Below are 27,308 nucleotides of genomic sequence, written 5' to 3'. Positions count from 1 at the left end.
CAGAGGAAAGTCAAATTAATCTCGACCAAGAATTACAGTTCATGATAAAAAGCCCAGCAGTAGCCATGTGTTCAGGTGCTCTGCTGAGAGAAATGCACAGATATTAGTAAAAGACAAAAACCACGATATTTGTTTGATAAATGTAAATAGTTCAGATATTTTTGTCTGTCAGGAACTGCATACACTGAGGCACCAATATTTTATAAAAGTCATATTCTATAATTTTGCAAATTGATAACAAAAGGGCAAGGCATTGATACTACAGATTAAGGCAAAATAAATGCATTCTTGTGAATCTGCTTAGCCTTACCATGGAACAACAGTGCCTCCCAATGACCAGAGTGTAACTCTGAAGGTTCATATATTGCTTGTCACTATATCTTTTTGCTTGTCTCTGGTACTTCATGTGTTATTTCAACCACCACATCTCAGCAGATTTCTCTGCCAAGAAAGCTTTCATACTGAACTACAAAATTAAATTACTATCATGGAATCAGCATATATATCCCCTGCCAGGATATTCTGTTCTTTATTGCAATCAAAATAAAGTGGCTGCAAGACCTGAAACATGGGTGTAAAGATATTTACACCCATGTTTCAAGGGTGGAACCCCAAGGATATCTGCCAATAGTGTGCTGGGAGCGTTCCTGCAGTCGTGACTGTTCTGGTCAGTGCCACGTGCAAAGTCTCACTTAAGCATGCAGGTACTTCCTTTCTTAACTGATTGCAAAAATAATTCACCAAATAAAATTAACATTTCCCCTTTTTTTTCTTTCCCAAACCAGGTCCCGATTATTTCAGCTCCAAGAATCTTGCACTGCAAGCCCAGAAAAAGATCCTGAGTAAAATGGCAACCAAAACCATGGCTAACATGCTAATCGACGACACAAGCAGCGAAATCTTCGACGAGCTGTACAAAGTCACAAAGGAGCACACCAGGAACAAAAAGGAAGCCCATAAAATCATGAAAGACCTGATCAAAGTGGCCATAAAAATCGGGATCCTCTACCGAAACAACCAGTTCAACCAGGAAGAGCTGGAGATCGTGGACAAGTTCAGGAAGAAGCTGAACCAAACTGCCATGACCATCGTCAGCTTCTACGAGGTGGAGTACACCTTTGACAGGAACGTGCTGGCAGAACTGCTGCACGAGTGCAAGGAGCTCGTGCACGAACTCGTGGGGCGGCACCTGACGGCGCGCTCCCACGGGCGCATCAACCACGTCTTCAACCACTTTGCAGATGTGGAGTTCCTGTCTGCCCTCTACAGCCTGGATGGGGACTGCCGGCCCTACCTCAAAAAGATCTGCAACGGCATCAACAAACTGCTCGACGAGAAGGTTCTTTGAAACCGCGCTCCAAGGCAAGAAACCGACCAAAAACTTCTCTCTAGAACTGGCCACCCTTCCTAAGCCATGGTAGGCAAGCAAGCTTCCTTCCCATCAGTCTTACTACAATCCCCTGCAGGGCCCAGAAGGTGCTCACCAGGCTCGTGGTGAAGTGGAAAACTTAAATGAGAAAGCTGTCGATTTTAATGCTTTGTTCAGATAATTCAGTCTCTTTCAAGGAGCAGAGTGAACAAGGCTGCTGATGTGTATTGTTCAGACACAGATTGCTATTCACCATGATCTTGCTAGCTTTGTGTTCAAGGCTGAACATGTGAACAGAAAGTAAACTCAGATGCATGGCTATGTAAAAATAGACAGATGAAGGCAAGAGCAATACATGGAATTTACCCCCAAGGCCCTTGGTGCATATATTTTTATTATTTCCACGCTAACTGAAAAGGCTTTGACAGAAAGTAGGGCTGTAATGGATTAAGTTCACTCCTTTCAAAAGGATCAGGAATCAATATGAGAAAACATCTCTGATTTTACATGGTCTATAAATCTAATAAGAGAGTAAAAAATCGTACAAGCAGGAGAAAATCTTAAGAACTGCTCGGTGAAGCAACAGTTTCATCAATTTAGTTTTATACCTGCTAACAACAGAGAGGAGGTTTCATTTTAATTTGAAAAGCAGCTCAGTGGTTCAAACTCAAAGGCAGATGAAATAGTATAGTATTCCCCTGCTCTCAGGGCTTGTCTGTTGGGTAACAGCAGGTGAGCTCAGACTAAAGGTTGTGCTGCTCTTACTCTTCTGCCTGACAGAATAAAATACTCTCAGTGAAGATTTTGAAATTGCCCTTATGAGGAGCAGCACATCTGAGACACCAACATTTACATCCCTGAGCCTCAAAAGATTCAGCCTAGATAATACTCTTGGTTTAATGTACCCATGACATTTGTGCCTACAGTAAACCAGAGGTGGGATACAAAGGAACCCCATCCACTATTTGTGCAGTGCCTCCAAGTGTAGCATATCCACAGTTGTCAAAACAGAACAGCCTTAGTGACTCTGGTGAGTTCCTGGAGTGAGTTTTTGTTCAGAATGATTTCAGTGAATTTTCTAGGGTTTTTCTGAAGCAAGGTATAGTGATGTCTTCAAACTGAAAGCATTTTGCCAAGAAAGTGGGTTTTGTGCAGGCATGGTTGGACACAGGGAGTGTGGGAGCAGAGGGGATGCTCTGGCTGCCACCTGCAGAACCTGGGTAGGTGGAGACTGATCCAGAGTGAAAAACACATGTTCAGAAATCTCCCCTCTCCATCTTATCCTCCAGACTCATCTCTGTCTCTTGGCACTGCAGAGTCAGGAGCCCTCTCCTTTCAGCTGACACAGAGAGCAGACAGTGCCATCATCTGGGGGTAATACCTTCCATATCATGTATACTATGATAGAGAGATGCATGTATCTGAAAGTTGACAAAGACAAGAAAATATATTTGAAAGCCATTCCTCTCTAAGGGAAACTTACAGGTTGATCACTCATTACTTTAGGATAAGAAAAAAAAAATGTTTCTCATTTAAATAAATTCTTGAGTACTATGGTATTACGAGAAAACTGTTCAAAATTCTTATTATCCTTCTGTCTTTCCTCACCCCAGAATAACCATATTTTATCTCTTGTAACAAGTTTTTACTGTCCTACCTATATACAGTTGAGAATACACACACCCAGGTCATATACTCACTTGGGTTGTTCTAGATGGATTTTTACCTGTTCCCAGGAGAACTCATCTGAAGCACAGTAAAAATGAAAGACATTGGCAGAACAGTTTTTAATGGTGTAAATTTTCCCCCCATATTTCCTTTAACCATTAAAAATAGATTTAGTTGCAATGAAGATGGACAACTCCTTTGCAACACAGAAATGAAACAGCAACATTTGGGGTTGCAAGTTCAGCCATTGTAGAGCCATATTTACATGCATCATTACCTGCATTTCTTCCAGGCATGTACTTGTCAACTGATGCTTTTGAACTGTATTTCTTGTATCCAATGCTCCTGTCCCAGTGCACATGTCAGATTTTGTGTGTTTCATTTGTGGCAAACAAATTTAAGTTCTTCTTTTAAGGCCAGAAAAAGATTATTCAACATTCAAGATGTCTAAAGGAAGAGATATCCTGTATTTGTGACTTTTTGTGTGTTTCAAGTATCAATATTCAGATTCTGGTATTTTAAACACACCAGCTGAACATCTGTTGTTTTATTTAAAAATAATCTGAGTAGCCTTAAGGAAAGATATGTTTTCAAGTATTTCTCATACTTGCATATCCTGTATATTCATTGTTTACTTTTGTACTTGTAGCTTGGTATGTAAAAACATTGCTAAAATATGGGCAATGTTCAGGTCACCTTAAATATATTATGTATTATCACATTTGTGGATTAAAAATGTGTGATTACTGCCCTTTTTGTTTCCTTTTGATTTATTTATCCTACCACCTCTGTTGTATCACAAGCACAAAGAGCAGCAAAAGAGCAGGTGCCACAAACCAAAATCTCACTCCTCCAAGGACCTTCCTGTAAGTTTTCCATTAAATATTCAGCCCTGTTTAGCTTGATGTGATTTAAGGCAGATAGAAATCATATTCCTGACAGATTTCACAGCCCTGTCCTAAACATGGAGGTGCTGGAACCTACCAGAACATTTCAACAGGAAACATTTATTCTCCTGTCCTTATTCCCAGCAAAGGCAAACTGTTTTGGCTGAAAGAGCTCAGGATTTGCAAACAGCTCACATGGCAATTATACTGAAAGCAGTGAAATACTGGCACAAAGAGAAAACTGACAACTACCTTAAAATCAAAGTTTAAAGCAATCTCCTTAAGTGGTGCTTCGAGCCTTCCTGCTGGTAAAACATTTCTGTCAGGGTAATTTTATGAATCATATCATGGCAGGACACAATATTCTTTGCTTCATCACTGCCAACTTTATATAATAAAGACAAGAATGCTAATGTTTAACAAACTCTCATGGGAGTGACCACTTCTGACATGTTAATGAAATGGTGCCTGTGCCACAGAGCTGCACATCAGACTGAGCATGTGATCTGATTTGTGCTAGGGAAATATTCTCAGAGACAGGCCCTGAAGAGAACCAAGCAGACAAGCAAAATTAGGTTTCACCACAGCAACAGAAATGCAAAAACCAAGTTTTAACTGGATAACTTAAGCAGGTCTATTTTTGTTTTTACATAAATCAATGCCAGAAAAAGACCACACACAGTCTTAGCCATACAGAAAAAGATAATAGAGCTTTTTATGCTGTGGGACTCTACAAAAGAGAGAAACACTTTTCCAATATTTAGAAACCATCAATGTCATTTATGAGCTACCTGCAAGTACAGGGAAACCTCAAGATCCTCCATCCATTACACAAATTTACTCTTTTGGGTCCTTACAGAATGAGGAGGATTTGGGAATATTTAGCAGAAAGTAATAAAATCCAAAAGCTTTAGTCTGTATCTAAGAAAACATCCTGCCTCAAGCTGCCATGTTGCACTTCCTCCAGTTTCCTACCTGTTTGTTTCAGTAAAAATACCTGAAAATACTTGGGATAAGGTGGTAGAAGCTGACAAACAGTTGAAATAAGGATCCAATACAATCCCTTTGCTGCTGACTCCCACATGTCCAGGACTCACAGGGCACACAGCAGTGGAACAGTGAGGCCTCCTGGTACTTACAGTTTTGGGCCAGTCCAGCATGGCCAGTACAGACTGACTGGCCTCTGGGTGCCTCTTGAGCCAACTCCTTCATGCAAACTCTATGTGCTCTCTTCCTCCTAACCTGCTTCTCTGCACCTTATCTCCCTTCCTGGAAAACAGGTTCATCTGTGATGTTTCACTGTTCACATGCAAAAAGAAACAATTAAAATAGTTCTTAATATACAGAAACACTGCTACATGTGATGGAAAAGAACATTTAACAAGTATCAAACTTTTTTTTAAATAAAACTGAATTTTATTAAACTGCAAGAAATGCAAATATGGTGATAGATTCAGATCAGTATTTGTTGGGCAATCCAAAAATGACTGACACAGGTACAATTCCCTGCACACTCCTTTAAGTGATGATACCATAAAGCAATTAGAATCAGAATACTGACACCTTAACATACACTATTCATACAGTGAGAAAGGTTACAGAGAACATTAATTAACAACAGAAGGCATTGTTGTCTTTTCAGTTCTTTAAACACCAGGACACTGAACATCTCCTTGCTGAAATGGTTTAAATGCATAGGCCACAAACAGATATTTGTATCAGAGTTCCTATAATCACAGAAGTCCAATTGCATAACACAAGTCTGATTTACCAGCAGGGCAATCATCTGCTGGAAATTATTCCACTATAAATCAGTTTTCATTTATATAAACTGTCTTGAAGTGCCAAGTAAACATTTAAGTATGCAGAACATTAAATATATTTACAGGTTCAGTGCACTTTAAATTCCTCAGTAAGAGGGTACTGAAACAACAATAAAAAAGGAATTTGCTTGGATGATTATACTTGTGATAACACAAGTAGCTTGACTTAAAAGAAAAATTGCTATCAGCACATTAACATTCTTACAACAATTTCATGAATGTTTACCAAAACATCAAAGAATACTTTGTTTTCCTTTACAACCAGTGCTTCTCAGGTGAGAATCAGTAATGCTGACACGTGAGAGGTTCCTTGTTACTATTAAACACACAAAGTACAGAACTCTACCACAGAATCCCTTTGTACCATGTCTGAACTGTGTGTACAATCTTGGATGCCTAAACAGAAAACATGACCAGCTATAAATAATACTAACCAGCACTATTTTTCATTTAGCATCTAAATAAATTCAGATTGCTGGATTTTCAAGATTGTGAGGTTACTTCAGGAACAGGAGACAATCTGCTCAGACACATTTTCCACATTTGCTGCTGTGATTTAATCCCCCATGCCCTGCTGCAGTTCCCAGGCATGCACACACAGCACGGCCACATCCCTGCAAGTCAGACTGTGATGAGTCATACCCAGGCTAGAAATAATTACAAGTAAAAATAAATGGAAGCTTTCCCCTTGTGAATTTTCATGCACAGGGATTTTGGCCAGATCAAATTTATAGGGTGGACTGGAAAGCAATGAACATGTTCACTAAACAAAAATCAAGGAGTCAACACGTCCACAGCCAAGTGCCCCCAGCTCAGTCATCTCAGAGCTGATCCATGTGGAATTAGACATGCACAGATACTCAGTGGCTGTCACAAACCCCTGTGGAAAGGGAATGAGACTGAAATCTGGGGCAGGAAGAACTGCAGACAGGAACTAACCTGAAGGGCTTTAGCTAATCCCCCACAAGGTGCTTCCAAACAATTTCACATGCCTGGCTCCTATCAAAAACCTATTTAGATATTATCCCTTCCATGGTAAACATCAAAGATCATGGGAAGTGTTTTCCTCCCTAGAATCTTTTAACTGTTTTAAAACCATGCATTTGCTGCTACATAAGCTATTTTATATAACCACCAATATGGGTCTTGTTGCCAGCAGTGCTTAAAAATAGCTTTAGAAAAATTATCAAAATAAAATTAAATAACTGATCAAGTCTGACCTCATAATGGAAATATGTTTTCTTCAAAATCATATTTAAGTAGTTGCCATGAAGAATAAGTGTTGGCATCTATAAAAGCTGTGTAATAAAAATAAATACTTTCAGTCATTTACAACAAAATTAATATACATTTCACTTACACAGGTAACAATACTTTAATGTACTGTACAGTCCTGAGCATGTTTTTGCAGGGGTAATTTAGGTCACCATTATTCCCCCACAAGTCCACTTGGACATTGCCAGCTGGAAGAAAACTTTTAATACTTGAAGAAGCAGTATCTTAGTTTAGCTTTGGTAATTATCTGTGCAACTGTATAAATCTTTGACTTGCTTTCACACACCAAATGGATTAAGGCAGGCACTATTGTTCTCAGGATTCCTCCATCACCTTCTGACACTGATAGAGCAATCCATCTGGAAGAGCAGCACAAGGGGACCTGAACCACAGGGCCAGCATCCCTGAGTGGGTACGGCAGTGCAGCAGGCAGGGCACAGATGGGAGGAGCTGGCAGGCCAGGATTCCCTCATTGCCTGAGAGAGGGAAGGAAGAAGAAGGCAGTAACAGTTAGCAAGCAACAACTGCTGTAGCAGACTTCACAGGAAATGCATTTGCCACACTCCATGTCTGCTGTTTACCTCTAACTCATGGAACACATCACCACAAATCATGCCAAAATCCCAGCTTCATATTTGTCATACAGCTTCATTCCCTCTTTGCCCTACCCAAAACTCTTCACGGTGCAAGTTTTCTCCTTTGTAAAATCCACTGTTTGCTGAACACTTGTACTTTACATCACCCTCCCACAGACCCCTGAGTGAGGCAAACAAAGTCCATGGCACACCAGTCCCTTATTCACCATGCTCCCAAACATTCCCTCCCTTAACCTGCAAGATTCTCTCTCCCATGCACTTGTCTTCCTGGGACAAATTATCCTGTGAGCACCCCCACAGTGTACTTTCACTCACCTATAACATCAACTCTGTGGAGTTTCAGCTTCTGTTGCAGTGTGTCCAGGGCTGCTGAAAGGGAATCTTGGCAAGATGACATTTTTATGTTCTGTTTCACATCATTAGAAAGGGACAACCACAGCTTCCCAAAGTCTTCTGTAGTCATTTCCATTGGCCTAAAAGGAAGTTCACCACATTTCTTAGCCAAACAATATTTATAAATCAGAATATCTTTGGGCTCAAAAAAACCCCTGTACATGGAAGCAGCTGAACAATAGAGCACAAAGTAATTAAATATGTATTGAACTAATCAAACCCCTCCTCTTTACAACTTAACGTTTTAAAAACGTTTCTATGCCTTGCTTTAGATTTCTAAATTTTAAAAAAATTAATTTTCAAATTTCACTTCAAAAGAAATGTCTGGTGGACAAAGGACACTTGTTTTTTCCTACTCCTAAAATAAATGCAGTGTTCAAATATGAAAAGAGTGAGCTTTCTTCCTCCTCTGCAAAAGTTGTCAACCTTTTCATACAGTGTTCAGGTTTCTGCACTCAAACCACTTGCTTCCTCTTGACATGTTTACATTCTGCCATATTTTAAAGCATCACGTCCTTCTGTTCTTTGTTCTGCTAACCTCCTCAAAAACAGTTCCAGTCAATATTCTCCCTGCATTTGTACTACTTGCTGGAACTTCACCCCTTTATTGCAAGTGTAAAATAACCCTTTATTATCTTTATCAGCCATTTCAGATTTGAATTAGCTGCTCAAGGTGAAGCCTTGTATTTTCATTGTCAATACCCAAATCATCCTGCCCTTGTCTAACACTGAGCTGTATACAAATGTTTTTAAAAACTGCAGTTTATTTTATTTACCTGATGAAGTCCATCAATGATAAAGCTACTGAAAATTCAAGGCAAGTTTCCATCTCTGACTGGCAGCTAACAGAAGCAGGAAGAATTGCCTGTGTACAGACTTTGTTCATCCTCACACATTTCTGGCAATGTTCCACACTTTGAGCTTCAATTACAGGAAAATGGGACGTGGCACTCTCCAAAATCTATATAATGTCATAAAAGGAATAAAGAATGTAAGTCTTGCTGTCAAGTTGTGCAAGTGATTCAGATACAGCTGTAAAACTGTGTAAGTGCCTCTTATTTCTGCTGATTTTTCTTGGAGTATTTGACAAGTGAACAGAGCCACCATATCTCAGCCCTCATGAAGGATAAATCAATCATTAACACCCACAAACATCCCATGGCATACACAGCACCAGTGAAATTGATCTCTGACAATTGGCTTGTCCCAGCCCTAAAGAACTGCACCAGGAATCTGAATTCTGCAGCTCAGTCCCAACATCAACTAACATACAAGCAAGCAGCATCACATCAAGCCATATACTGAAACAAGAAGTTGAGAAAACACGCCTAATAAAAAGGAGGATTTCTAGATTACTCAGCAGGCCCTGGCTCTCCAAACAAACTGGTAACAGAAATTCTATCCATGGTGGTGGTCTGGGTGGGAATTTAAGTGAATTATTAGAAAAATCTAGACAAGAGATGCTCACTCTCTATCAATGCCAAGACAAGTTTGAGTCAAGTCAGAAATGGAAAGGGACTCCATAACCAATTAGCAGTTCCTTGATTAAGTCAATTCTAAAAGCATCAATCCACCTAATTATTTTTATCCAGTTATCACTTGCGGAGTTGTTCAATAATTCTGTGCTTCTTTTAAGCAAAATCTGTGGATAGATCAATCAACTGGCAATTCCTAAATATCCTTCCAAATATTTAAATGAAGTTTTATTTATGACTATAACATGCCTTTACCAATCATATTTAAATCTCTAATGTAACCAATGTAAAAAAATTAACTGCTCAACTCCTCTGCACCCTCAACTAAATGCATGAGAGTGAACCATGACTGATGTCTTTGGAAAAAGCACTGAAAAAAGCTTACACAAATTTGGTGTCAGGAAAGCATCATGCTTGCCTATCAGGTAAATACAAATGAATGCACAATAGCCAAACCCAGACAAAAGAAAGCTACACAGTGAGGTGAACTCAAGTCATATCACTCCAAGCAGGACCAGTGAGGTTTGCATTTGGGGCTTTTTTTGCATTCAGAATGGAAAAATCACAAATATTCATTACACAGAGGCAAATAAAATCAAGGTGAACTGAAAAAGTGAGAGGCTAACTTTTATAGCCAGTGACAGCTTAAGTTTATAGTAAGATTTCTCTCAACTCCTTTTAAAGCTATGTGTAACAGGTGCACCACAGGTTTTAAAGGAAATACTTTGGAAAAAGGCATGGCTACCACATTAAACCAAATATTGCATTGGTAAATGTAAGCAAAAAGCAAGAAGTTCCAAGTGAATTTAAAACACAATGGAAACAAAGTTTCTTACCTGGAAGTGTTCTGTTTCTTCAAACACTAAGTTCACAGCATGAAGTGCAGAAGTGGTTTTATTTGAAACAAAAACAATGAGCAACAGAGAGTCATCTGTCCACACCTTACATAAATGCAGAGCTAAGGCATCACTCTGACAAAGTCCCACCACTTCAGAGTGAGGAAGCTCTTCAAGTTCTTCTGGTAAGGAAGGGACCAATGGTGTTTCACTGGCACTTTCACACTGAGCACTTGAAGAAGGCTGAAAAATTTCAATATTGCCATCAGCAAACAAAGATGACTGTGACAGCCTGTTAGCTGAAATTCTGTCATCCAGCACAGATTTTCTGAGGGACTGAGGTGTTTCAAATGCCAAATTGTCTTCTAAAGTATCTGAAGAAGAAGGGGAGGCTTTTCTTAACCTTGTGTGCAGACTTCCCTCAGAGTCTTCCACACTAACAGGTACTGTATCAAGTAAGGGATCAAAATCTGAAGCAGCACTGGCTTGGAAGTCTGATGCCTCCTCACTCAACTGCTGAGTTTCAGTTATCTTTGATTTCCTTTTGAACTTCTGAGTAGCTGTGTCTGCTTTGCCCATCTGAAAAGGAAAGAGAAAAAAAAAAAGGGTGGAAAAGTTCCTAGCAACCAGCTGTGTTACTGTTAATACCATGCAGTGAGGAGGGGAGGAAGGAACAAGGAATCAAAACAGATGACAAATACAAAGAGATTCCAAACATTTTAATGGATCCAAGGGGCTTGCTGTATCTCTTACAGAGGACTAAATTAGCTTATAATGAAAGAATGACTCAAGATTCTCTTAACTAACTAAAAACTCTTATTAATAAAAGACTAAGCAAAGGTAGTATCTGGTTAACCAGTGTTAAGTTCCAAAATTTGAGCTGGCTAATATGATGCCAGCCTTAAAATATTACCTAATAGTGAATTCTTTTATGTTCCACATACTACCATACATAAATTTAAAATGGTCTTGACATAGGCTGTCAAATTCTAGCCTCACATCCAAATGAATGGTGACAGCTCTACAAGGCTGGGTCAAGGAACAGTTGTTCAGGAAAACTAACACTACAGCTTGGAGCACAACATGTAAACAGAGGAAAGTTCCAGTTATCAAATCAGACCTGCCTCAGAGGTTGCTTCATCAAGCTGTTTCAGGTTTCAATAAAATATCACACTGCAAAAGCCATTCTCAATAGTTTTGCAATGACTTGGGGAGACGGGGTTGTCTTATCACTAATTTGATCTCCATTTGCATACAAGTATCTATAATTTTCAATAAGACCATATGTAAACTTTAAAGTGTTAAATCTCAAAAGAATCACTCACCAGGCTGACACCAGCACTTGATCCCAGCCCAATGAACAAAGTTGATGCTAACTGCTGCTTCTCTTTGTCCTCCTCAGACAGGCTGGCACCTTGCACAGGCTGCAGTGCAGGAGCTTCCCCCACCTGCCCTGCTAATAAGCTGCCACAAGGCACTGGTTGTGGCTCATTTTCTTTCCCTGTTTTGTTTTCTTTCTTTGGAAGGTAACCTTCTTTCCCCCACAGCTTGCGTACTCCCTCAAGTTTCAGAGTATTTGTCCTAAAAAGGCAAACAAAACAAAGCAGGATCAGCCACAGGAACATGTTCATAAAAACATGCCAACACTCAAACACCATTCACTACTTTGGTGCTTTGATAGACAAGTGTGAGGAGTAAAATATAAAGACTCTGGAAAGGTTTTCTGCATACCAGTTTAGCTGAGTATAAATGAAGTTATTAATTTGTATGAAACTATGGATATGGAAATGATGTGTAGTGCACTAATAAAAGGAGCATCCTACACTGCAAACCTTAGCCTCACTTTTATCTCTAGAAAAAGAAATACAGCAGAAAAAATAGCAAACAATGTAATAATCAGGCAATCCTGCCCCAATTTTACTGCATTACCCATCACTCAACTGCAGCCTGTGAAGAAAGTGGCAGAAGAGTCTGAAACATCAGCTGTTTTCCTACTTCTTACGCAGATGCCAACAACTGATTTTCTTATGTGATAAAAGTTTCCAAGTCCAACTGCACTCTTTCTAGTTCCATGCAATAAAGCAACAAGGACCCATGACAATGACAAGAACAGAAGCTTAAATGTACTTCACTTCACACACAAATTAACTCACTCTTTGTGCCCCGTCTCAGCACTATTCCCAGATATATCAGAGCCAAAAGATAAACCAGTGGGGGACTGTCTGCCAGTGACACCAGATGAGGACATGCTTGAAGCAAAGGACAACCCATAAGGTTCAAAATTCAGAGCTGCAAGACAGACAATTTTAAAATTACTAAGAGGCATAAAAAAGTAAGAATTAGGTCTATTTTCTGAAAATATATATCCCTGTACTGCTGGACTTCTCAGGCTTTCATTTTAATAATCCCACAAATTTCAAATCCTCTAGAACAGCAAGGATTACAGTAAGACTTTCTCACCTACAGAACAACAATCTATATATATCAGCTAGACAAAGGGGGAACTAAAATCTAAGTTGAACTTAGCTCTTGTCTACAGACAAGAGCTGCATTGAGATGCTATTATTTTAAGAAGATAAATTAACTGTACACTTTAACTGTTAATACTTCTCAGGTAATTTAACAGTATTAAATAAATGCAGTGAACTGTCACCTTTTTCCTGAGAAAGTTTCTCCTCTTGTCTCTGGTGATGAGGTTTATATGGTGCTGCACCATGAGCAAGTCCCTCAGCCACAAACCCATCCAGAAAAGATAAGGAAGCATCTACCTACACAGAATTTAAAGGAATGAAAAGACAATGAAACCATTTGCTCTATGTGAGGCAGATGTCACCAGAAGAATATGGTGTCTTATCAGCAAATCAGGATCTTCAGGTCACATGTCCCATACCTACCAGTTAAGATGCTATATAGACAGAATCTTTTCCATCATTTACTGTGGAAATTTCATGGTCAAAATCAGTGGATTTTAAATAGGAAGCAAACTCTTTCAATTCAAAAGCAGTACTGTATCACTAAAGCAGGCCTACCTCATCTTTGAAAAAAACAAAAGGCAACTAAAAATAAACCAGTGTATGAAATGATAATTTTGCTAGAAGCTACTCCAGCTTACTTAACTAAAACACCATGGCTCTTTATCTTTCAGTATAGAACACTTTGATTCATCCCATATGCCTGAAGAAGTTTCTGAAAACTCACTTTAAGCAGACTTGCATCCAGTGAGAACTGCAAATATTCATTTTGGAAACACCTTTTCACCAAAATATTCATCCCCATGGATGGTTCATGAAAAAGAACCTGGAATGTGTCTTACCACCAGGTCACTGCAACTAGCATCAAACGGAAGCAAGGCCTTCATCAGTGCTTTGTCTTCACACAGATGCTTCAGTTCAAAGGCATATTGCCTCAGGCATGTATCCAGAGAGCTGCTGAGTTCTTGGATTATTTCATCCACTGTTTTTGAGCACGAAGTGTGTGATGCTATCTTGGTGACTGCAGCCATTATCCACGCTTTAGTTTCAGAAGTAACAAAGGTCTTCTTCAGCAGGCTGTGCAGCTTTGTCAAAATAACTTCTGGATCAACATCTGTAACAAGACTGAAATATTCTCCCAACACCTATTCACAAAGAACAGACAAAGATGCATTTAGAGCAGTGCTCTCAGTTTTGAGATTGGAATATGGTATTAAAAATAACACAATAAATCCACTTCACATTCAAGAAACTATTGTTTAAACATGTTCCAAGTTATTTCTTTACCATGTTGTGTTTTATATGTCAAAGGGTTGAAGTGACCTTTGTGTTCACCTCAACAGACTCCAACATCTGGCTTTTTAAAAATCAAAAAATTGTCTTGAAAAGAAAGCTAAACATAACCAGGCCTTGACAAATCACCACCTCCTCAAACTGCAGCCTCTCCCTTGGGTGGGAGCTCAAGCTTCCCCAGTATCAGACAACACCAGCACAGCACCTGGCCAGCCATTTGCAGGGCTACAAGAGCATTTCACAACCACATCTGGCTAATTTGGATGGAGACAGAAAGGCTCCATGGTGTGCAGTCAGATTCAGGTGGCTACTAAGCCATCCCTGCATAAAAGGGAGCAAATCAGCTTTTCCACAAACCACAAATTAATAGTCCTCATCCACCAAAGAGGTCACTAAAATAGATTTCAGCATGTTAGCTTGACTTCAAGTAAAAGTGACTGAAAATTAAAGTTTAATAAATATTTATTAAAAACATTATCACCTTTGAAAGTTTCCTCAAATCTGTGTTTGGAATTCTGACCTGTGTCTAACTTACCCAGCTCATAACTTGAAGGAATTTCTGTGGATACAATTTATCTTCCTCCTCAAGTAATGCCAAGTAAGACTGTACTGCATACACCCGGAGCTGATGATCTTCTTTTTCATCATCAAATCCTAGAAAACAGCACAGTTTCTGTGAAACACAAATAACATATCCTACCAAATATTTCAAAGTACATTTTAAGAAAAGAAAACAAACCCAGATTATTAAGGAACATGTCTAATTCTTTAGAGCATGTAGGGTGTTACCTTCAGCCAACAGCCTCAGGAAGTTGTTTGGGATATCAGAATGTACAACATCACCTCCAACTGAGAACACAGCATTCATTGTCTGGATGAACCACTCATTGTTAGGGGCATATGTGTCCAGATGTTAAGGAATGAAATGCTAAGGCATAACTTTTTCTTTCTTTTTTAGTATACTTCCACAGGAATGCCCACTGTGATCTTCCCAGTAAGTTGGAGATCTGATGGGCAAATATCAGCTCCATCTAACTAAAGAGGAAATATTCCTGGATCTTTTAGGAAGTGTTTCCTGTAAATGTCATGAAAACTGGTGACCAGCTAGAAAAGCCTGAAGTTACTCTGTTGAAAAAGTTGAGCTCATGCAGGCCTCACACACATTAGGAACAATATGTTCACATTTGTCCTACTCTATTTTAAGTTCACACTTGTCCTGTGCTAGGCTTCCAATCTTTTGTTTATCCAGCATCACTTGATCAATGATAAGAAACAGTCCTTTTCAGCAGTGCTGTTGATTTACCAACTTTACAAAAACATTTTGAAGCACTCCACATAAATCCTTGCTGGTTTTTTTTTTTTTTAATATATTTAACTTTTGATCAGCTTTTGCTAACTTTGAAAGTTGGCTTTTGCCTTCTGTCAGGCAAGTCCTGAAAACACACAGTTAATAAACGGAAATTTTAAACAGCACAGAAATTTCAGAGTTATTGCATTTGTTTTTGCATACTGCAGGACAACAGAGCTTTTTTTAGTACAGTACTCCATGCCAGGCACTGCACAAACAGGATGATAAGGCAGCTGTTATTAAAAGTTTACAACTCAAGATATCAGACAAAATCACACACAGAAATCAGGCAGTGGAAGATCTAACAGTAATGCACATAATAAACCAAATCCCTAATCATTACTTTCATCTTTTATGGCATTTTTAAAAAAATCTTTTCTTCATTTCTATCAAAGTGTGCTGTTCTTAAAATCCTTACACCAATGAAGAGTTCTATCAGGGAAGATCAGTCCCACAATTACAGAACAGCACTTCAAGTAGCACTGAGACATCTCTCTCTATGCTGTAGTATAAGGCTTTAAAGTTTGAATTTAAAACACAAGGTTTTAATGTTAAACTCCAAAGCCAAAATCTGTGTGCAATTAGTTTCTCTCAGTGAAACACAAGAAACACTGTTGTCATTATTGTATGTGCTTTCTTTTGCATTTGAAAGGATGGGAAGCACAGCTCTAACACTTCCTACTTCACAAGATCAGGAAAGATGCTTTGATAGGTATCAGTGCTACAGGTGCCTGAGCTCTGACTTCAAAGTTTCAGAAAAATAAAAGGATATTTCTCAGCTAGTTCAGAAAAATAAAAGGATATTTCTCAGCTAGTTCTGCTATTTTGCCAACTAAGCTGATGATGGCATATTCTTCTTGGCTTTCTTTTAAGTAATCAAGCATCTTCTGGACTATGACAATTACATTCTGCCCATTTGTAATCCTGTAGAGAAGCTCTAAAGTCTGAAAGAGAAAGCACAAAGAAATAATTGGTTCTGAGGACTCAAAAAAAGAAGAAGCTTTAGTACACCAAATTGAGCAACTATTCTTAAATGAGATACACTGCTTCTCTAGACAGCTTGTCACATTAACTGTGTTTTTAACGGTTCTCTCATAATTATGGAAACATTTTTACATTGCTCATTTTACAAAACTTATCCCCCACCTTAACAATTACCTAAATTTTTGACATTTAGAAATGCAACTGACCTCCCTTTTAATAATGGGATCTGGATGGTCCAGACATTCAATGATTGTCATCTGGTGCTGAAGTGCCAGGTTTGGATCCTGCTGGATAACATAGGTCAGAGCCTTTAACCCTGGAATGAAAGTGATTGCAAGTGATGTAAGGCAATGCTATCACTATGGCCAAATTAAAGACAGCATAATGAAATCAGGCATCCTTACCTAAGTATTTCAAATTAATTTTGGGTGACAAAACAAATTTTCCAATGCACTTGGCAGCCTTTTCAAGTAATTCTGATTTGGGATGAATGGTGTAAATTGTTTGGACACATTCAAACAGGATGGCTGCAGGAGGAGAAGACACATAATTAATGCGTATTGAATATTTCTATAATCCAAAATTTTTAACAAACAAATGAGCTCAGTGTTCCTCAAGGACTGGCAGTACTATCCCACTCCCACTGAATCTAACCAGAGAGTACCATCTGACATAAGGAAAAGCAGGTAAAAGTCTATCTCCTTTAGTACATACATGTTTTAATTAGCCCCTGCAAACAACTTTCTGTCCTTAAAGTTCTTCCAACCTTGAAGTCTCCTACAGCTGCTCAAGGCACTGGACTGGGACAGTCTTCAAAAAGCCAACAAGCAACTATAAAGGATTTGAGACAAATTATTTTTGGTAACTCATAATTTCTTAGCTACTACCAACAGCCAAAATCATCCCGAGAACATTCTTGAAAGAAAAGAACCAATGAAAAATCAAAACAAAACCAGAAAAAAAAAACCCAACAACTTTGTACAGTTGTTTGAGAAAAATCTAGAAATAAACTGAACATTACACCCTACACAGCTGTAAAGAACTGACACTGTCCCTGCACACTATTGCCTTTCTCAGGGCAGTAAAGAGAAATCAAAACATTTCTACCACACAGAGATGTATCAGCAGGATTTTCTTTTATTGCTTATTTCAACTTAAGCAATGTCCACTAAAAGCTTCCATGAAGCAGCTAACTCTGTGTAATTAAGGGCAGGGTCAATGCAAACACAGGATAAAGGCTTTTGAGCTAAACAGAATTCCCTGTATATAGATGTGTTTTACTTTAATGATAAAAAATCAATGTTGTACAGCAATGCATCACTTGTGCTACTATTTACTAGTTGGACACTTGAGAATACAATTAATGTTAAGACTATAATTAGATTTTTCAAAACTACTGTATAAGTATTTTAGCATAATCAACTACTCATTTTCTATCTTTTCAAATATTGATAATTACATAAAATAACCTTACCCACCATATGTAATATTATGATTAATCTCTGCTCTTCTTAAAGATTCATCTAGAACATCATACATCAATTCACTTGCCCTATTTAAGAAAATATTTACAATTAATTGCACCACTAATAAGCAGGTAGCCTTATTTTGCCAAACAGTTCAGAGCTATTATTGAAACCCGTAACATATTACTCATATCCACAAATTTACTGTAACACAGAAGAGCTCTATAACATGATCCTAAATGGCATTTAACAGGATGCTTGAAGCTTTCAAAATAAACATTTACCACATTATAAGAATAAAAACACTTCCCTTGCTGCTTGCATAAATAAACAGGTCAATAGGGAAAGGATCACAGACAACTAGGTCTTCACAAAATGGCAGCACTTTTTTAAAATAGTTTTACTCCAGCTCTTCACTGTTATTTGGTAACATTGTAATAGAAGTCTCAGTAAAATTACATTTTAATCATATTCCACAACAATCATTTAGACAGTCCAGAAGCTAAGAAACTACTTCTGCAGAAATTAATTATTGGTTAAAAATAAATGTGCAAGAATTTTGACACTGAAAGCTTCTTACAGCCTATGAGGTGCAGGCTATTACTTTATCTCAAATTATTACTTACAGAGAAAAATCTGGTTACCTTGGATCATCTTTTCCCAACAGCCCCAAAATTCTTAAAAGCTGAATTTGTAACCATGGTGCTGGCACACTGTGATAGTTGAAGTCAGCAGAGAGTTTTCCTCCCACCACCTGCTTCAGGATGGTCACAAAACTCCCAGTCAAGTCCTTGTATCCAGATGAGTTTTCCTACATAATGGAAATTAAATTCAACTCAAATATTTCAATACAATAACTCAAAAGTAAAAATCATCCACAACTTGAGTAAGATCAAAATACCTGCATTGATGGCATCATTTCTTGAAATCAGACTTCTGCTCTCAGCCCTCAGCACCCATATGCTCTTCCCTTTAAGCCTATGCTCTTTTCTCACACATTTGCACAGGGAGCAGGTGAGACACATTTACAAGGAAATTTCCCTTTAACCCACTGTAGGACTTAGATCCACTAGCTAAGGACCCAGCAATGCTGAGCATTCAGACCCTGAAGAAATGGATTTGCCCAGTTAAATGGAGGATTGGCAGAAACAAATGTAACACATGACTACATAAATTAACTTTTCTAACTGCTACAAGTGAATTTTTTCTGCAAAATCTTTGTAGAGCACACTGTGTATTTAAAATAAAAAACACAAAAATATCTCCCAAATTCAGTTGTGCTTCTAATTCTTTGCCTACCTTAATCATTTGCAGATAAATATGCAAAGAAGCAGCCATGACTCCAGCATCCCTGTCACACAAAGCCTTCCTGAACTTATCATGGATGTGCTGAACTTGATTAGGAGCAATGAGATAGAATTTGTATAAAGCTTGAACAGCTTTTCTTCGGATAATTTCCCTGAAATGAGATTTACATTTAACAAAACTTTAAGTACCTGACTTTACAAAAAAACTTGCCAGACCCCAGATCATGATTTGTAGAGATACAAAAAAACTTGCCAGACCCCAGATCATGATTTGTAGAGATGAGAACCCCTGTTTTACATGTTGGCAACAAATGACTTTGCAAATACCACCTAAGCAAGGAAGTGACAAAGCCAGCTTTAAAGCCTAGTAAGGATGAATGTCAGATTAATGATTTAAAACAATGTCCACCAAAAAAACAATGAAATAGGCCATGACTCATCTGCTGTGGTCATACATGCAGCTCCAAAAAATACATGTCTAGAAATTACTGAATTAATTAATTCTGCAATTTCCTTTCAAATCAATAATTACAGCATTTTCCTCTCTTTATGGGATATAGTAAACTATACTTCAAACAAATCAAGGGTAACCACAGATACACTTTTATTAGTTTCTCTAAAGATCTTTATGAAAAGTGTCAGTGAAGTTCAAGGATCTAGATCTGTTTCCCCACCTACTCAACAAACACTTCTTCATGCATATTGGTTAAAAGGACCCCAGCAAATAAATTCAATTACATTTACCTATCCACACTGGCTATGAAAAAATTTGCTATCCATTCAATACTCAGTCAAGCTGTAAATAAATGAGACAAGAATCCAAGAGAAAACACAAGGCGAGCATTTATTTCTAAAGGTGATGACTCAAAAAGACCAGCTGAGAGAAGAAACACTATACTAAAACTACTTACAAAATTAATTTATTCAGCTGTACAAGGCCATTTGAAATTCTGTAATGAACACCTACTTAGAATGCTGAAGCTTGTCTTCTATTAGGGGCAGGACAGCTGGAATCATCTCCCGTGGAAAGATCTGGCTGACAACAGTTAACGCCATGCACACCTCCACCAGGTTAGTGCTCTGCAAGTCCTGTGACATAAAACACAGTCAATTTTTCATCAGACTTTTAAATTCTGCACAGACATGCCTCAAATCTTTCACAAGAAGGCTGGAACTACCCCCCTAGAGAGGCCACCCACAGCCATTTATAAAGTAAAGTTTATGGCATATCTCCTCTCAAAGAACTTTTAAAATATGGCTTCAAGAGCAAGAACATCAAGATCAAATTAAAAAGGCAGGAAAAGCTATTTCAGCCTATCTTTGCTTGTGACAAAGTAATTGATTAATCAAATTAATCAATTTATGTGTGACAAAATGGGAAGAATTGGTCCAAGCTTTTCACCCCACAGCCCCTCCCACCAAGCTACAGCCAAAGCTCTCTGTTCAGCTAGGTGTTCTTCCCCACTGGCTCATCTGGCACATGGCTTCTCCTGTGCCTGTAAGATTTTCCTTTTTCTTTGTTTTACAAAACCCCACTATACCTTCACAACTGTGTTCACAAGTAGAAGCAGCAGTTCATGATTTTCATGTAGAAATAGAGAAACTGCCAAGTAACCTAAAAGAAAACAGACTTGATTACTATTTTCAAGCAATAAGCAACTTTAAGAATAATAATTTTCAAGCAATAAGAAACTTTAAGACTGTTTGTAACACAAGAAGAGTTAACTTAAACAGTTACAAAAACCCAACAAAAAAATCCCTGCTCGATAACAGTTGCTCCTGTTTTAAATATTTGTCTGACAGAACCATCCTTACCTAATCTTGCATTACTACTTGGAAAAGATACCAGATCCTGACAGAAATTCATTTTCTGCTTGATGTGCTTAACAAATATTCTCTTAAATTATTTGCTTACTGGTGTCACAATTCAAAACAATGAAGGAACTGATGATTCAAAATAAAATTCATTTCCCTGCCTTCGGTGCTGCAAGCACACACAGAGCACCTCACAAGCCAAGGATTTCGATAATTCCAAAAAGTAACAGACCACGAAACCAGACCAAGAAAATGAGGAACATTTTAAGTAGGTTGTATTTGACATGAATTACGTATCCTGAAAAACTTTAAAACTGGGGGTTTGAGAACATTATAAAGGCTACAGCTCCATGCACATACCAACTCTCTTCTCCAGAAGGTTCCCTTGCTGGGCAAGTTTGATTGCGTGGATGTATCCAAAGGAAGACTCGTAGCCCAGCATTTCACAATAGATGAGTCTCACCATGCATTCTTTCATCAGCCTCTGAAATACCAGAAACTACTTACTGAAAATTTTAAGTCCAACATGTTTTATGCTCTTCTTCGCTGCTCTACTGAAACAGAGAACTTTATCTCACAGAAACAAGTGAATTTACGCATTTTCTAAAATCTCAGTATTCATAATTTTTTCTTTGCCATGAACTTCTTCTGCAAAGCAGTGTTAAATTTCAGCTAAAAAGGCAGAACTCCTCCTATTCTACCCCTAAAAAGGTTCTTATTTTGATTAGTATGCATGTGATCAACAGCAGATTATGCCAACATAAAAAATATTAATTATGTGAAGCATTATGATTATCTGAAGCATTATGACTATTCCTTTTTACCAATTACTACCCTGACGTAGGATGGTAACTTCACTAGATGCAAGATAAAATTTCATTTTCCCTTCAAAAATCCTCACTCATGGGATGGACGTATGAATTAACTAATTCAAAGCAGAATACATCATCTCCTGAAACTCAGACATGACAATAGTGTATACAACAAAGCACAGCTTCTTAAAAAGCACCAACTAATTGTAAGAACAACGTCAGCCTGCAAAGAGCATTATTTGATGGAAGCAGCTCATCACCTAGCTTTGCTGTCTGCAATACTTCAGAAACTACAGAATGATGGTAGGCTCATATTATTGCTGCTTATTTACATCCATCAAAATCAGTGTTCTCACTATTTCAACCATGCTGCAAAACCATACGTATTGGTACTTTTTAATGCTGATGATTAAATATCTATAATGCAGATAACCTGCACATCCAGCTGTGATAAAGACTGAGAACACTCTATCCTTCACCTTCGGTGTTGCTGTTCCAAAGCCTGCAGCCACGAACAGAACTTACAAGTGTTGTGCTGGGGGCTGAAACTGTTGCTTTCAAACTGGTTAGTTCCTGCTGAATTAATTTTTCTTCTTCCTAGAAAAATTAAACTTGTTTTAACCTCGCATAGTTTTCACAGGCAAAACGTGAAAGAAGAACCAGAGCAGACAGGGTCACTCAGCGCTGCCCCACACTCAGGGGGCCGCTCGCCTCCAGCACCGCGGCCGTGCTCGCCCAGCCCGGGCCCAGAGCTGCAGAACGCGGCCACCCACACACACACACGGGGAGTTTATCGGGGTTTTATCGTGGCTGAGGGGAGACGCCGCGCCCGGGGCCCCCAGCCCAGCCCCGCGGCGGCTCCCCCGGGGCGGGAAGGGAGAGGAGCCCGGCCCCGCAGCCCGTACGTGCTTGGAGGTGAGCGCCGTGATGCTCCGGATGAGGCTGCCGAGCCGGGAGGAGGCCGATACCCTGCCGGGGCCGCCGGCACCGCCCGGGCCGGCACCCGGATCGTGCTGCCCCAGCAGCCCGGGCAGGGCGCTCAGCGTCCGCTCCACAACGTCGCTCATGCCGGACCCGCGGCCCCCGGAAGAGCCGGGCCCGGGCGGCCCCTTCCGGGGCGGTGCGGGGCGGGAGAGGAGGGGCGGCGGGGCCGGGAGAGGAGGAGCCGCTCCCCGGGCCCCGCCCGCCGCCCGGCTGGGCCGGGAGGTGGAGCTGGAGCCCCGCGATCGGAGCGGGGCCCGCGGCCCCCCGGCGGCTGCGGTGGGCACGGAGCCTTTGCCTCCGGCGCTGCCCTGAGGGAGGAGGGGGCCCGAGCGCCGGTCCGCCCGCCGGGCTCCCGGTGTCAGCAGCACGGAGCAGACACTTCAGCCGGTTCCAATGAGCGGCGTGTGGCAGCTTATCACAGGATCGGTTCGGTTCTGACCCCAGTTTATCACAGGATCGGTTCGGTTCTGACCCCAGTTTATCACAGGATCGGTTCAGTTCAAACCTTGGCTTATCACAGGATCGGTTCGGTTCTGATCTCGGCTTATCACAGAATCGGTTCGGTTCTGACCTCGGCTTATCGCAGGATCGGTTCTGTTCTAACCCCAGTTTATCACAGAACCTGTTCGGTTCTGACCCCAGCTTATCGCAGGATCGGTTCGGTGAATACAGACCACTGAGTCCGCCAAACACCACCATGTCACCTAGAGCGTGGCACTGAGCGAGCATCTAATTTTCCTTAAACCCTTCCAGAGATGGTGACTTCACCACCTCCCCGGACAACGCATTCCAATATCTAATCACCCTTTCTGTGAAGAAATTCTTCCAAATGTCCAAGCTAAACCTCCCAATTATGAAAAATATTATTCTTAAAGAGTGGGTGAGAACATCAGGAGGTCTGTAATGCTGAGAGGCTTCCAGAGGGCTGATCTGAGGTGATACCCATACCCCTGGTAGCATTTTGTCCTCTTGGGAAGGTTTTTACCAGGGAACTTGTATTTCAGTTCAAAGGCAGTTTTGGGGGTTCTTTTTCTAGAAAGGGTGGGGAAGAAACTGGCACAATGTTTTCCAAGCTCTGTGTTTCCAATGAAAAGGTATCCCTCTCTCCTACATACATCTAGACAGAAAATCATGCTGAATTTCAAAGCTATAAATTATTATCGGAAAAAGAGAAAAGCCCAACAGGAATAAACTGGGATCACTATTTTTAAAGGTATTAAAAGCAGGCATTTCCTTGAAGCTAATATGAAAGATATGGACTGGTAGTTTTTAAAGTTCGCTTTACAAAATGAGTTGGTTAAGAATATTATAGTTAAGAACTGCTCATGTAAAAACATCACATTACATTGCAGAAGCATGAAAAACTTGTAAACTTTGCAGACCAAAAATGTACATTTAATAAGCATAGGAAACGCTGCTGGTAAAGTTGATGGAACTTGAATAAATGCTGAAAACGCACTAGCTTTGACTTTTTAATTATTATTATTTTTCATGGTTCTAGAGTCTTAAATCCTTCTCTTTGCCTGAGGTGGTGTATAAATGCTGTGTGTAAAATGATTCGTAGAGCACAAACCCTCAGGCATGTGCAGGGTTAATTGTTGATGATTGCATTGAAATCAAGAGGACTATTCATAGTGCACACATATGTGCAAAATACATGACTTACAGTCAGATGATTATAGATACACCTAATGCCTTCCATAAAGATCGCCAGTAATTGTTCCCACACTTTTTTTCCTTTTAAGCACTGTGTTATTTAGTGTATAATTTGCACTATATGAGATGAAGTAGAGAAAGCAAATCCACAGAAGTAAGGAATGTCTACCATCTAGGCATAAACTTGGCAAGGTGGCTTGTTGTGCCTTTTTCCTGCTTTCATCTGCCTTCTTTTTTCATCAGTTAGAGGAAAAACTTTGAAGCGTGGTTATAAAACAACTGCAGATGTAACACTGAAAGGCTGCATTTCAGTTATTTCTCTTCGCTTCATAACAACTGCTCTCACCATATCAAGAAACACTCTAATTGCCATTCCTCTGAGTTCTCCTTGGCATCTGATCGGCAAGTGGTGTTCTTTCTGGCTCATTTCACACCGCTGGAAATAAAGAGTTCCAGAATAGAAAATGGGTTGATTGTGTATGAGCCAAAATAGAACCCAAAATAGAAGAGCTTGTGCTCTTCACCATGTTGTCTCTGCACTGGGCAAGGAATGTGTAGTACTAGATGATGTAAATGATGCCAAATGAAACAGGTGTAATGGAAAACAAATACAGCACTCTTACCCAGGCATTGTTCTGTGGGGATTAAACCTACTTTGTCATAATTAGCAGAGACTGTGTATTATCTGTCACATGTCTCACAGGCTCACCAGGGCACCACCAAGGAGCAGGGGGACCAGTGTGCCAAAGCAGAGGGGGCAGTGCCAGTGAGCTCTGTGCCCACAGCTGCAGCACGTGGCTGGCAGTGCCCGTGAACAGGGAAAGGATTTGTGTCTGAAACTTTAGGGATGGCAGGTTTTGAATTCTCTTCTCTCTCCACCATCATTCCCAGCCCTGCCCTGTCCTTCTCATCATTCCTTGTTAGAGAGGCTTGCCAAAACAGGAGACACTTTAGCACCAAGGAAATAAACCGTATGGATCTGGGAAATAATACAGAAAAGATTTCACAGAAACAGAAACACTTATCACTTAAACAGAAGGATATCCTGCAAAACAAACACATTTGAACACAATTAGATGTATCATTATACCCCAAAAGCCATATGTGGATATATCACATAAACAGGCATGGGTTTGACCTGCACCTTCTTCATGCTGTTGTCTCTAATTAGAGCTCCTTTTCTGGTCTCCCTGCTTGACAGGCACCTTCCTTTCAGCAAGTTAAAAATACTCACTGCTTCTGTATTGTTCAGTACTTTTAACTGAATGAGAAATGCGTAGAGTCTTAGCAATGGATGCTCGTTTAGAAAACGTGGAGCGTTGTGAGAAATGTTTGAGTGGAATGGAAGCAAACATCAGGAAGGGTACCTGGAGACAAAGTCCACGCTTTTGTTACTTGGAGAACATTACACAGGCAATGAACTGTTGAATTAATACCAGACTGGGATGGAATATAAAACCACATTGAAGTTAGAATTGATATTTTCATTTTTCTTTATCAGCACTATTCTGTAGTTTTGAGGTTCCTGTTGCTGTACATACCCATCTGCTGAAGATGGCAGGGGAGGAGGTTACTCTATGCTTCCTTGTGGAAGCTGCTTGTCTTCTGTGCTTCTAAAATGAGGGAAAGATCTGTTTATTATAATAGTTTTCCTTGTAGGTCACCAAGGAATGTGTAAATAAGACTGTTTTTTTTCTTACATGCAACTATGCTTAAAAGGTTTTTATCCAAAATATCCTGTAATTCCTAACTATGGCTCAGCTCCAAGAATTACCAAGCCTGGTAAAAAGTGAGGATTCTGGGGCTATCAGTACATTTCTGGAATTTATTTTCATTGCTCTGGATGTGGAAGACTAATTTATAGAAGTGAATCTGATGTAAACTAGAGCATCATTTTACCTAAATTATATGCAAAGGCTTGACTATAATATAAAGTGGCTGCTAAGGGAAAAAAATTGCAATTCTTTTTAGTCCTTGTGGTTAAATTAATGATCGTTCTTTTTTGTGTGTTCTTCCAGTTTATGCTATAGTACTGTGTACATATCCATTGATAAAGGAATGAACAGTTCAGCTTCGTTCCTGCTTTTCATTTGTGAAAGCACTGGTTCTTTTCATCTCTTCAAATAAGAGTTTTTAGCCTTTTTTAGCAGTCAGCAAGAACTGACAATGCTAATGTTTAAGTATTTCTGTCTGCTCCCTGAATGTGTGCATTTGTGACGATAGAATGATGAGCTCTTTTATGAAGAAAGAACATTGTGATTTATTTTGGAAGCAGCTTCTGTAGTTCTGAAAAGCGCTAGCGCTGCAATCCTTTGTTCTGCCGCGAACTGCTGAAAATGTCTTCCTCCGATCCCTAGGGATTTGTTGCTGTTCTGCGCCTACAAGGGCTAAATTTTAATATTAAAAACGCTCAGAAATAGATTACATGCTTATTGTCATTTGTGCTTTTTTACATCCTAAATTTTAAAGTGCTATAATTAAACTCTCCACGTCCTCTCTTTGTCGTAAGAAGAGTCACTGCAGTGTAATTCAGCCCGTGGAGAGGCTTTGAGCAGATGACAGGCAGTGATTCACAGGCCGCCTGTGCGGGACCGGCTTTCCGCTCGCTGTCAGCCCGGCTGTGAACGCCGCCTCCCGGGCCCGGTGGGTGCCGCCAGGACCCGGTGGGTGCCGCGAGGGCCCGGAGGGTGCTGCCCGGGCCCGGTGGGTGCCGCCAGGGCAGGGTGGGCGCCGTCAGGGCCCGGTGCATGTTGCCACGGCCCGGTGGGTGCTGTCAGGGCCCGGTGGGTGACGCCGGGGCCCGGTGGGTGCCGCCAGAGCCAGTGGGTGCCGCCAGGGCCGTTCCGGAGC

The 27,308-nt window shown here is 40.0% G+C and overlaps 2 protein-coding genes across 4 annotated transcripts in view; one reads left to right on the top strand and one right to left on the bottom strand.

Moving 5' to 3' along the window:
* TNFAIP8L3 (TNF alpha induced protein 8 like 3) overlaps positions 1 to 3,788 on the top strand; it is a 44,169-nt gene extending 40,381 nt beyond the window's left edge. Inside the window, exon 2 of the mRNA XM_058033701.1 lies at positions 786 to 3,788. Within this exon, the coding sequence (XP_057889684.1) occupies positions 786 to 1,348 (563 nt within the window). The 3' untranslated portion in view covers positions 1,349 to 3,788. The remainder of the gene's footprint in view (positions 1 to 785) is intronic.
* Positions 3,789 to 5,338: 1,550 nt separating this feature from the next.
* Positions 5,339 to 22,890, bottom strand: AP4E1 (adaptor related protein complex 4 subunit epsilon 1). Of its 3 annotated transcripts, none has more exons than XM_058033575.1 (21): positions 22,724 to 22,890; positions 22,344 to 22,415; positions 21,367 to 21,490; positions 20,733 to 20,806; positions 20,159 to 20,280; positions 19,184 to 19,343; positions 18,529 to 18,695; positions 17,897 to 17,970; positions 16,823 to 16,945; positions 16,625 to 16,734; positions 16,239 to 16,378; positions 14,876 to 14,988; positions 14,622 to 14,740; positions 13,636 to 13,938; positions 12,976 to 13,090; positions 12,476 to 12,611; positions 11,648 to 11,903; positions 10,323 to 10,901; positions 8,788 to 8,972; positions 7,934 to 8,091; positions 5,339 to 7,498 (listed from the first exon to the last, which is right to left on the bottom strand). In XM_058033575.1, the coding sequence occupies exons 1-21, from the start codon at positions 22,883 to 22,885 to the stop codon at positions 7,338 to 7,340; spliced, it is 3,453 nt and encodes a 1,150-aa protein (XP_057889558.1). In that variant the 5' UTR covers positions 22,886 to 22,890; the 3' UTR covers positions 5,339 to 7,337. The 3 variants fall into 3 exon arrangements, with proteins under 3 accessions (XP_057889558.1, XP_057889559.1, XP_057889560.1); XM_058033576.1 differs by having other exon boundaries at positions 22,344 to 22,411; positions 22,724 to 22,779; XM_058033577.1 differs by lacking the exons at positions 22,344 to 22,415; positions 22,724 to 22,890 and adding an exon at positions 22,252 to 22,339.
* Between the last annotated feature and the right edge of the window lie 4,418 nt (positions 22,891 to 27,308).

This window comes from Melospiza georgiana, chromosome 13, assembly GCF_028018845.1.
Source record: "Melospiza georgiana isolate bMelGeo1 chromosome 13, bMelGeo1.pri, whole genome shotgun sequence".
In the NCBI taxonomy this organism is placed as follows: Eukaryota; Metazoa; Chordata; class Aves; order Passeriformes; family Passerellidae; genus Melospiza; species Melospiza georgiana.
This window is presented reverse-complemented; position numbering and strand designations above follow the sequence as displayed.

Coding starts and splice junctions, on each gene's coding strand:
- AP4E1 (XM_058033575.1), bottom strand. CDS start 22,885: ATGAGCGACGTTGTGGAGCGGACGCTGAGCGCCCTGCCCGGGCTGCTG. Junction 22,416..22,723: donor CGGCGCTCACCTCCAAGCAC/GTACGGGCTGCG, acceptor TAATTTTTCTAG/GAAGAAGAAAAATTAATTCA. Junction 20,281..20,732: donor TTGTGAACACAGTTGTGAAG/GTATAGTGGGGT, acceptor TTTATGTCACAG/GACTTGCAGAGCACTAACCT.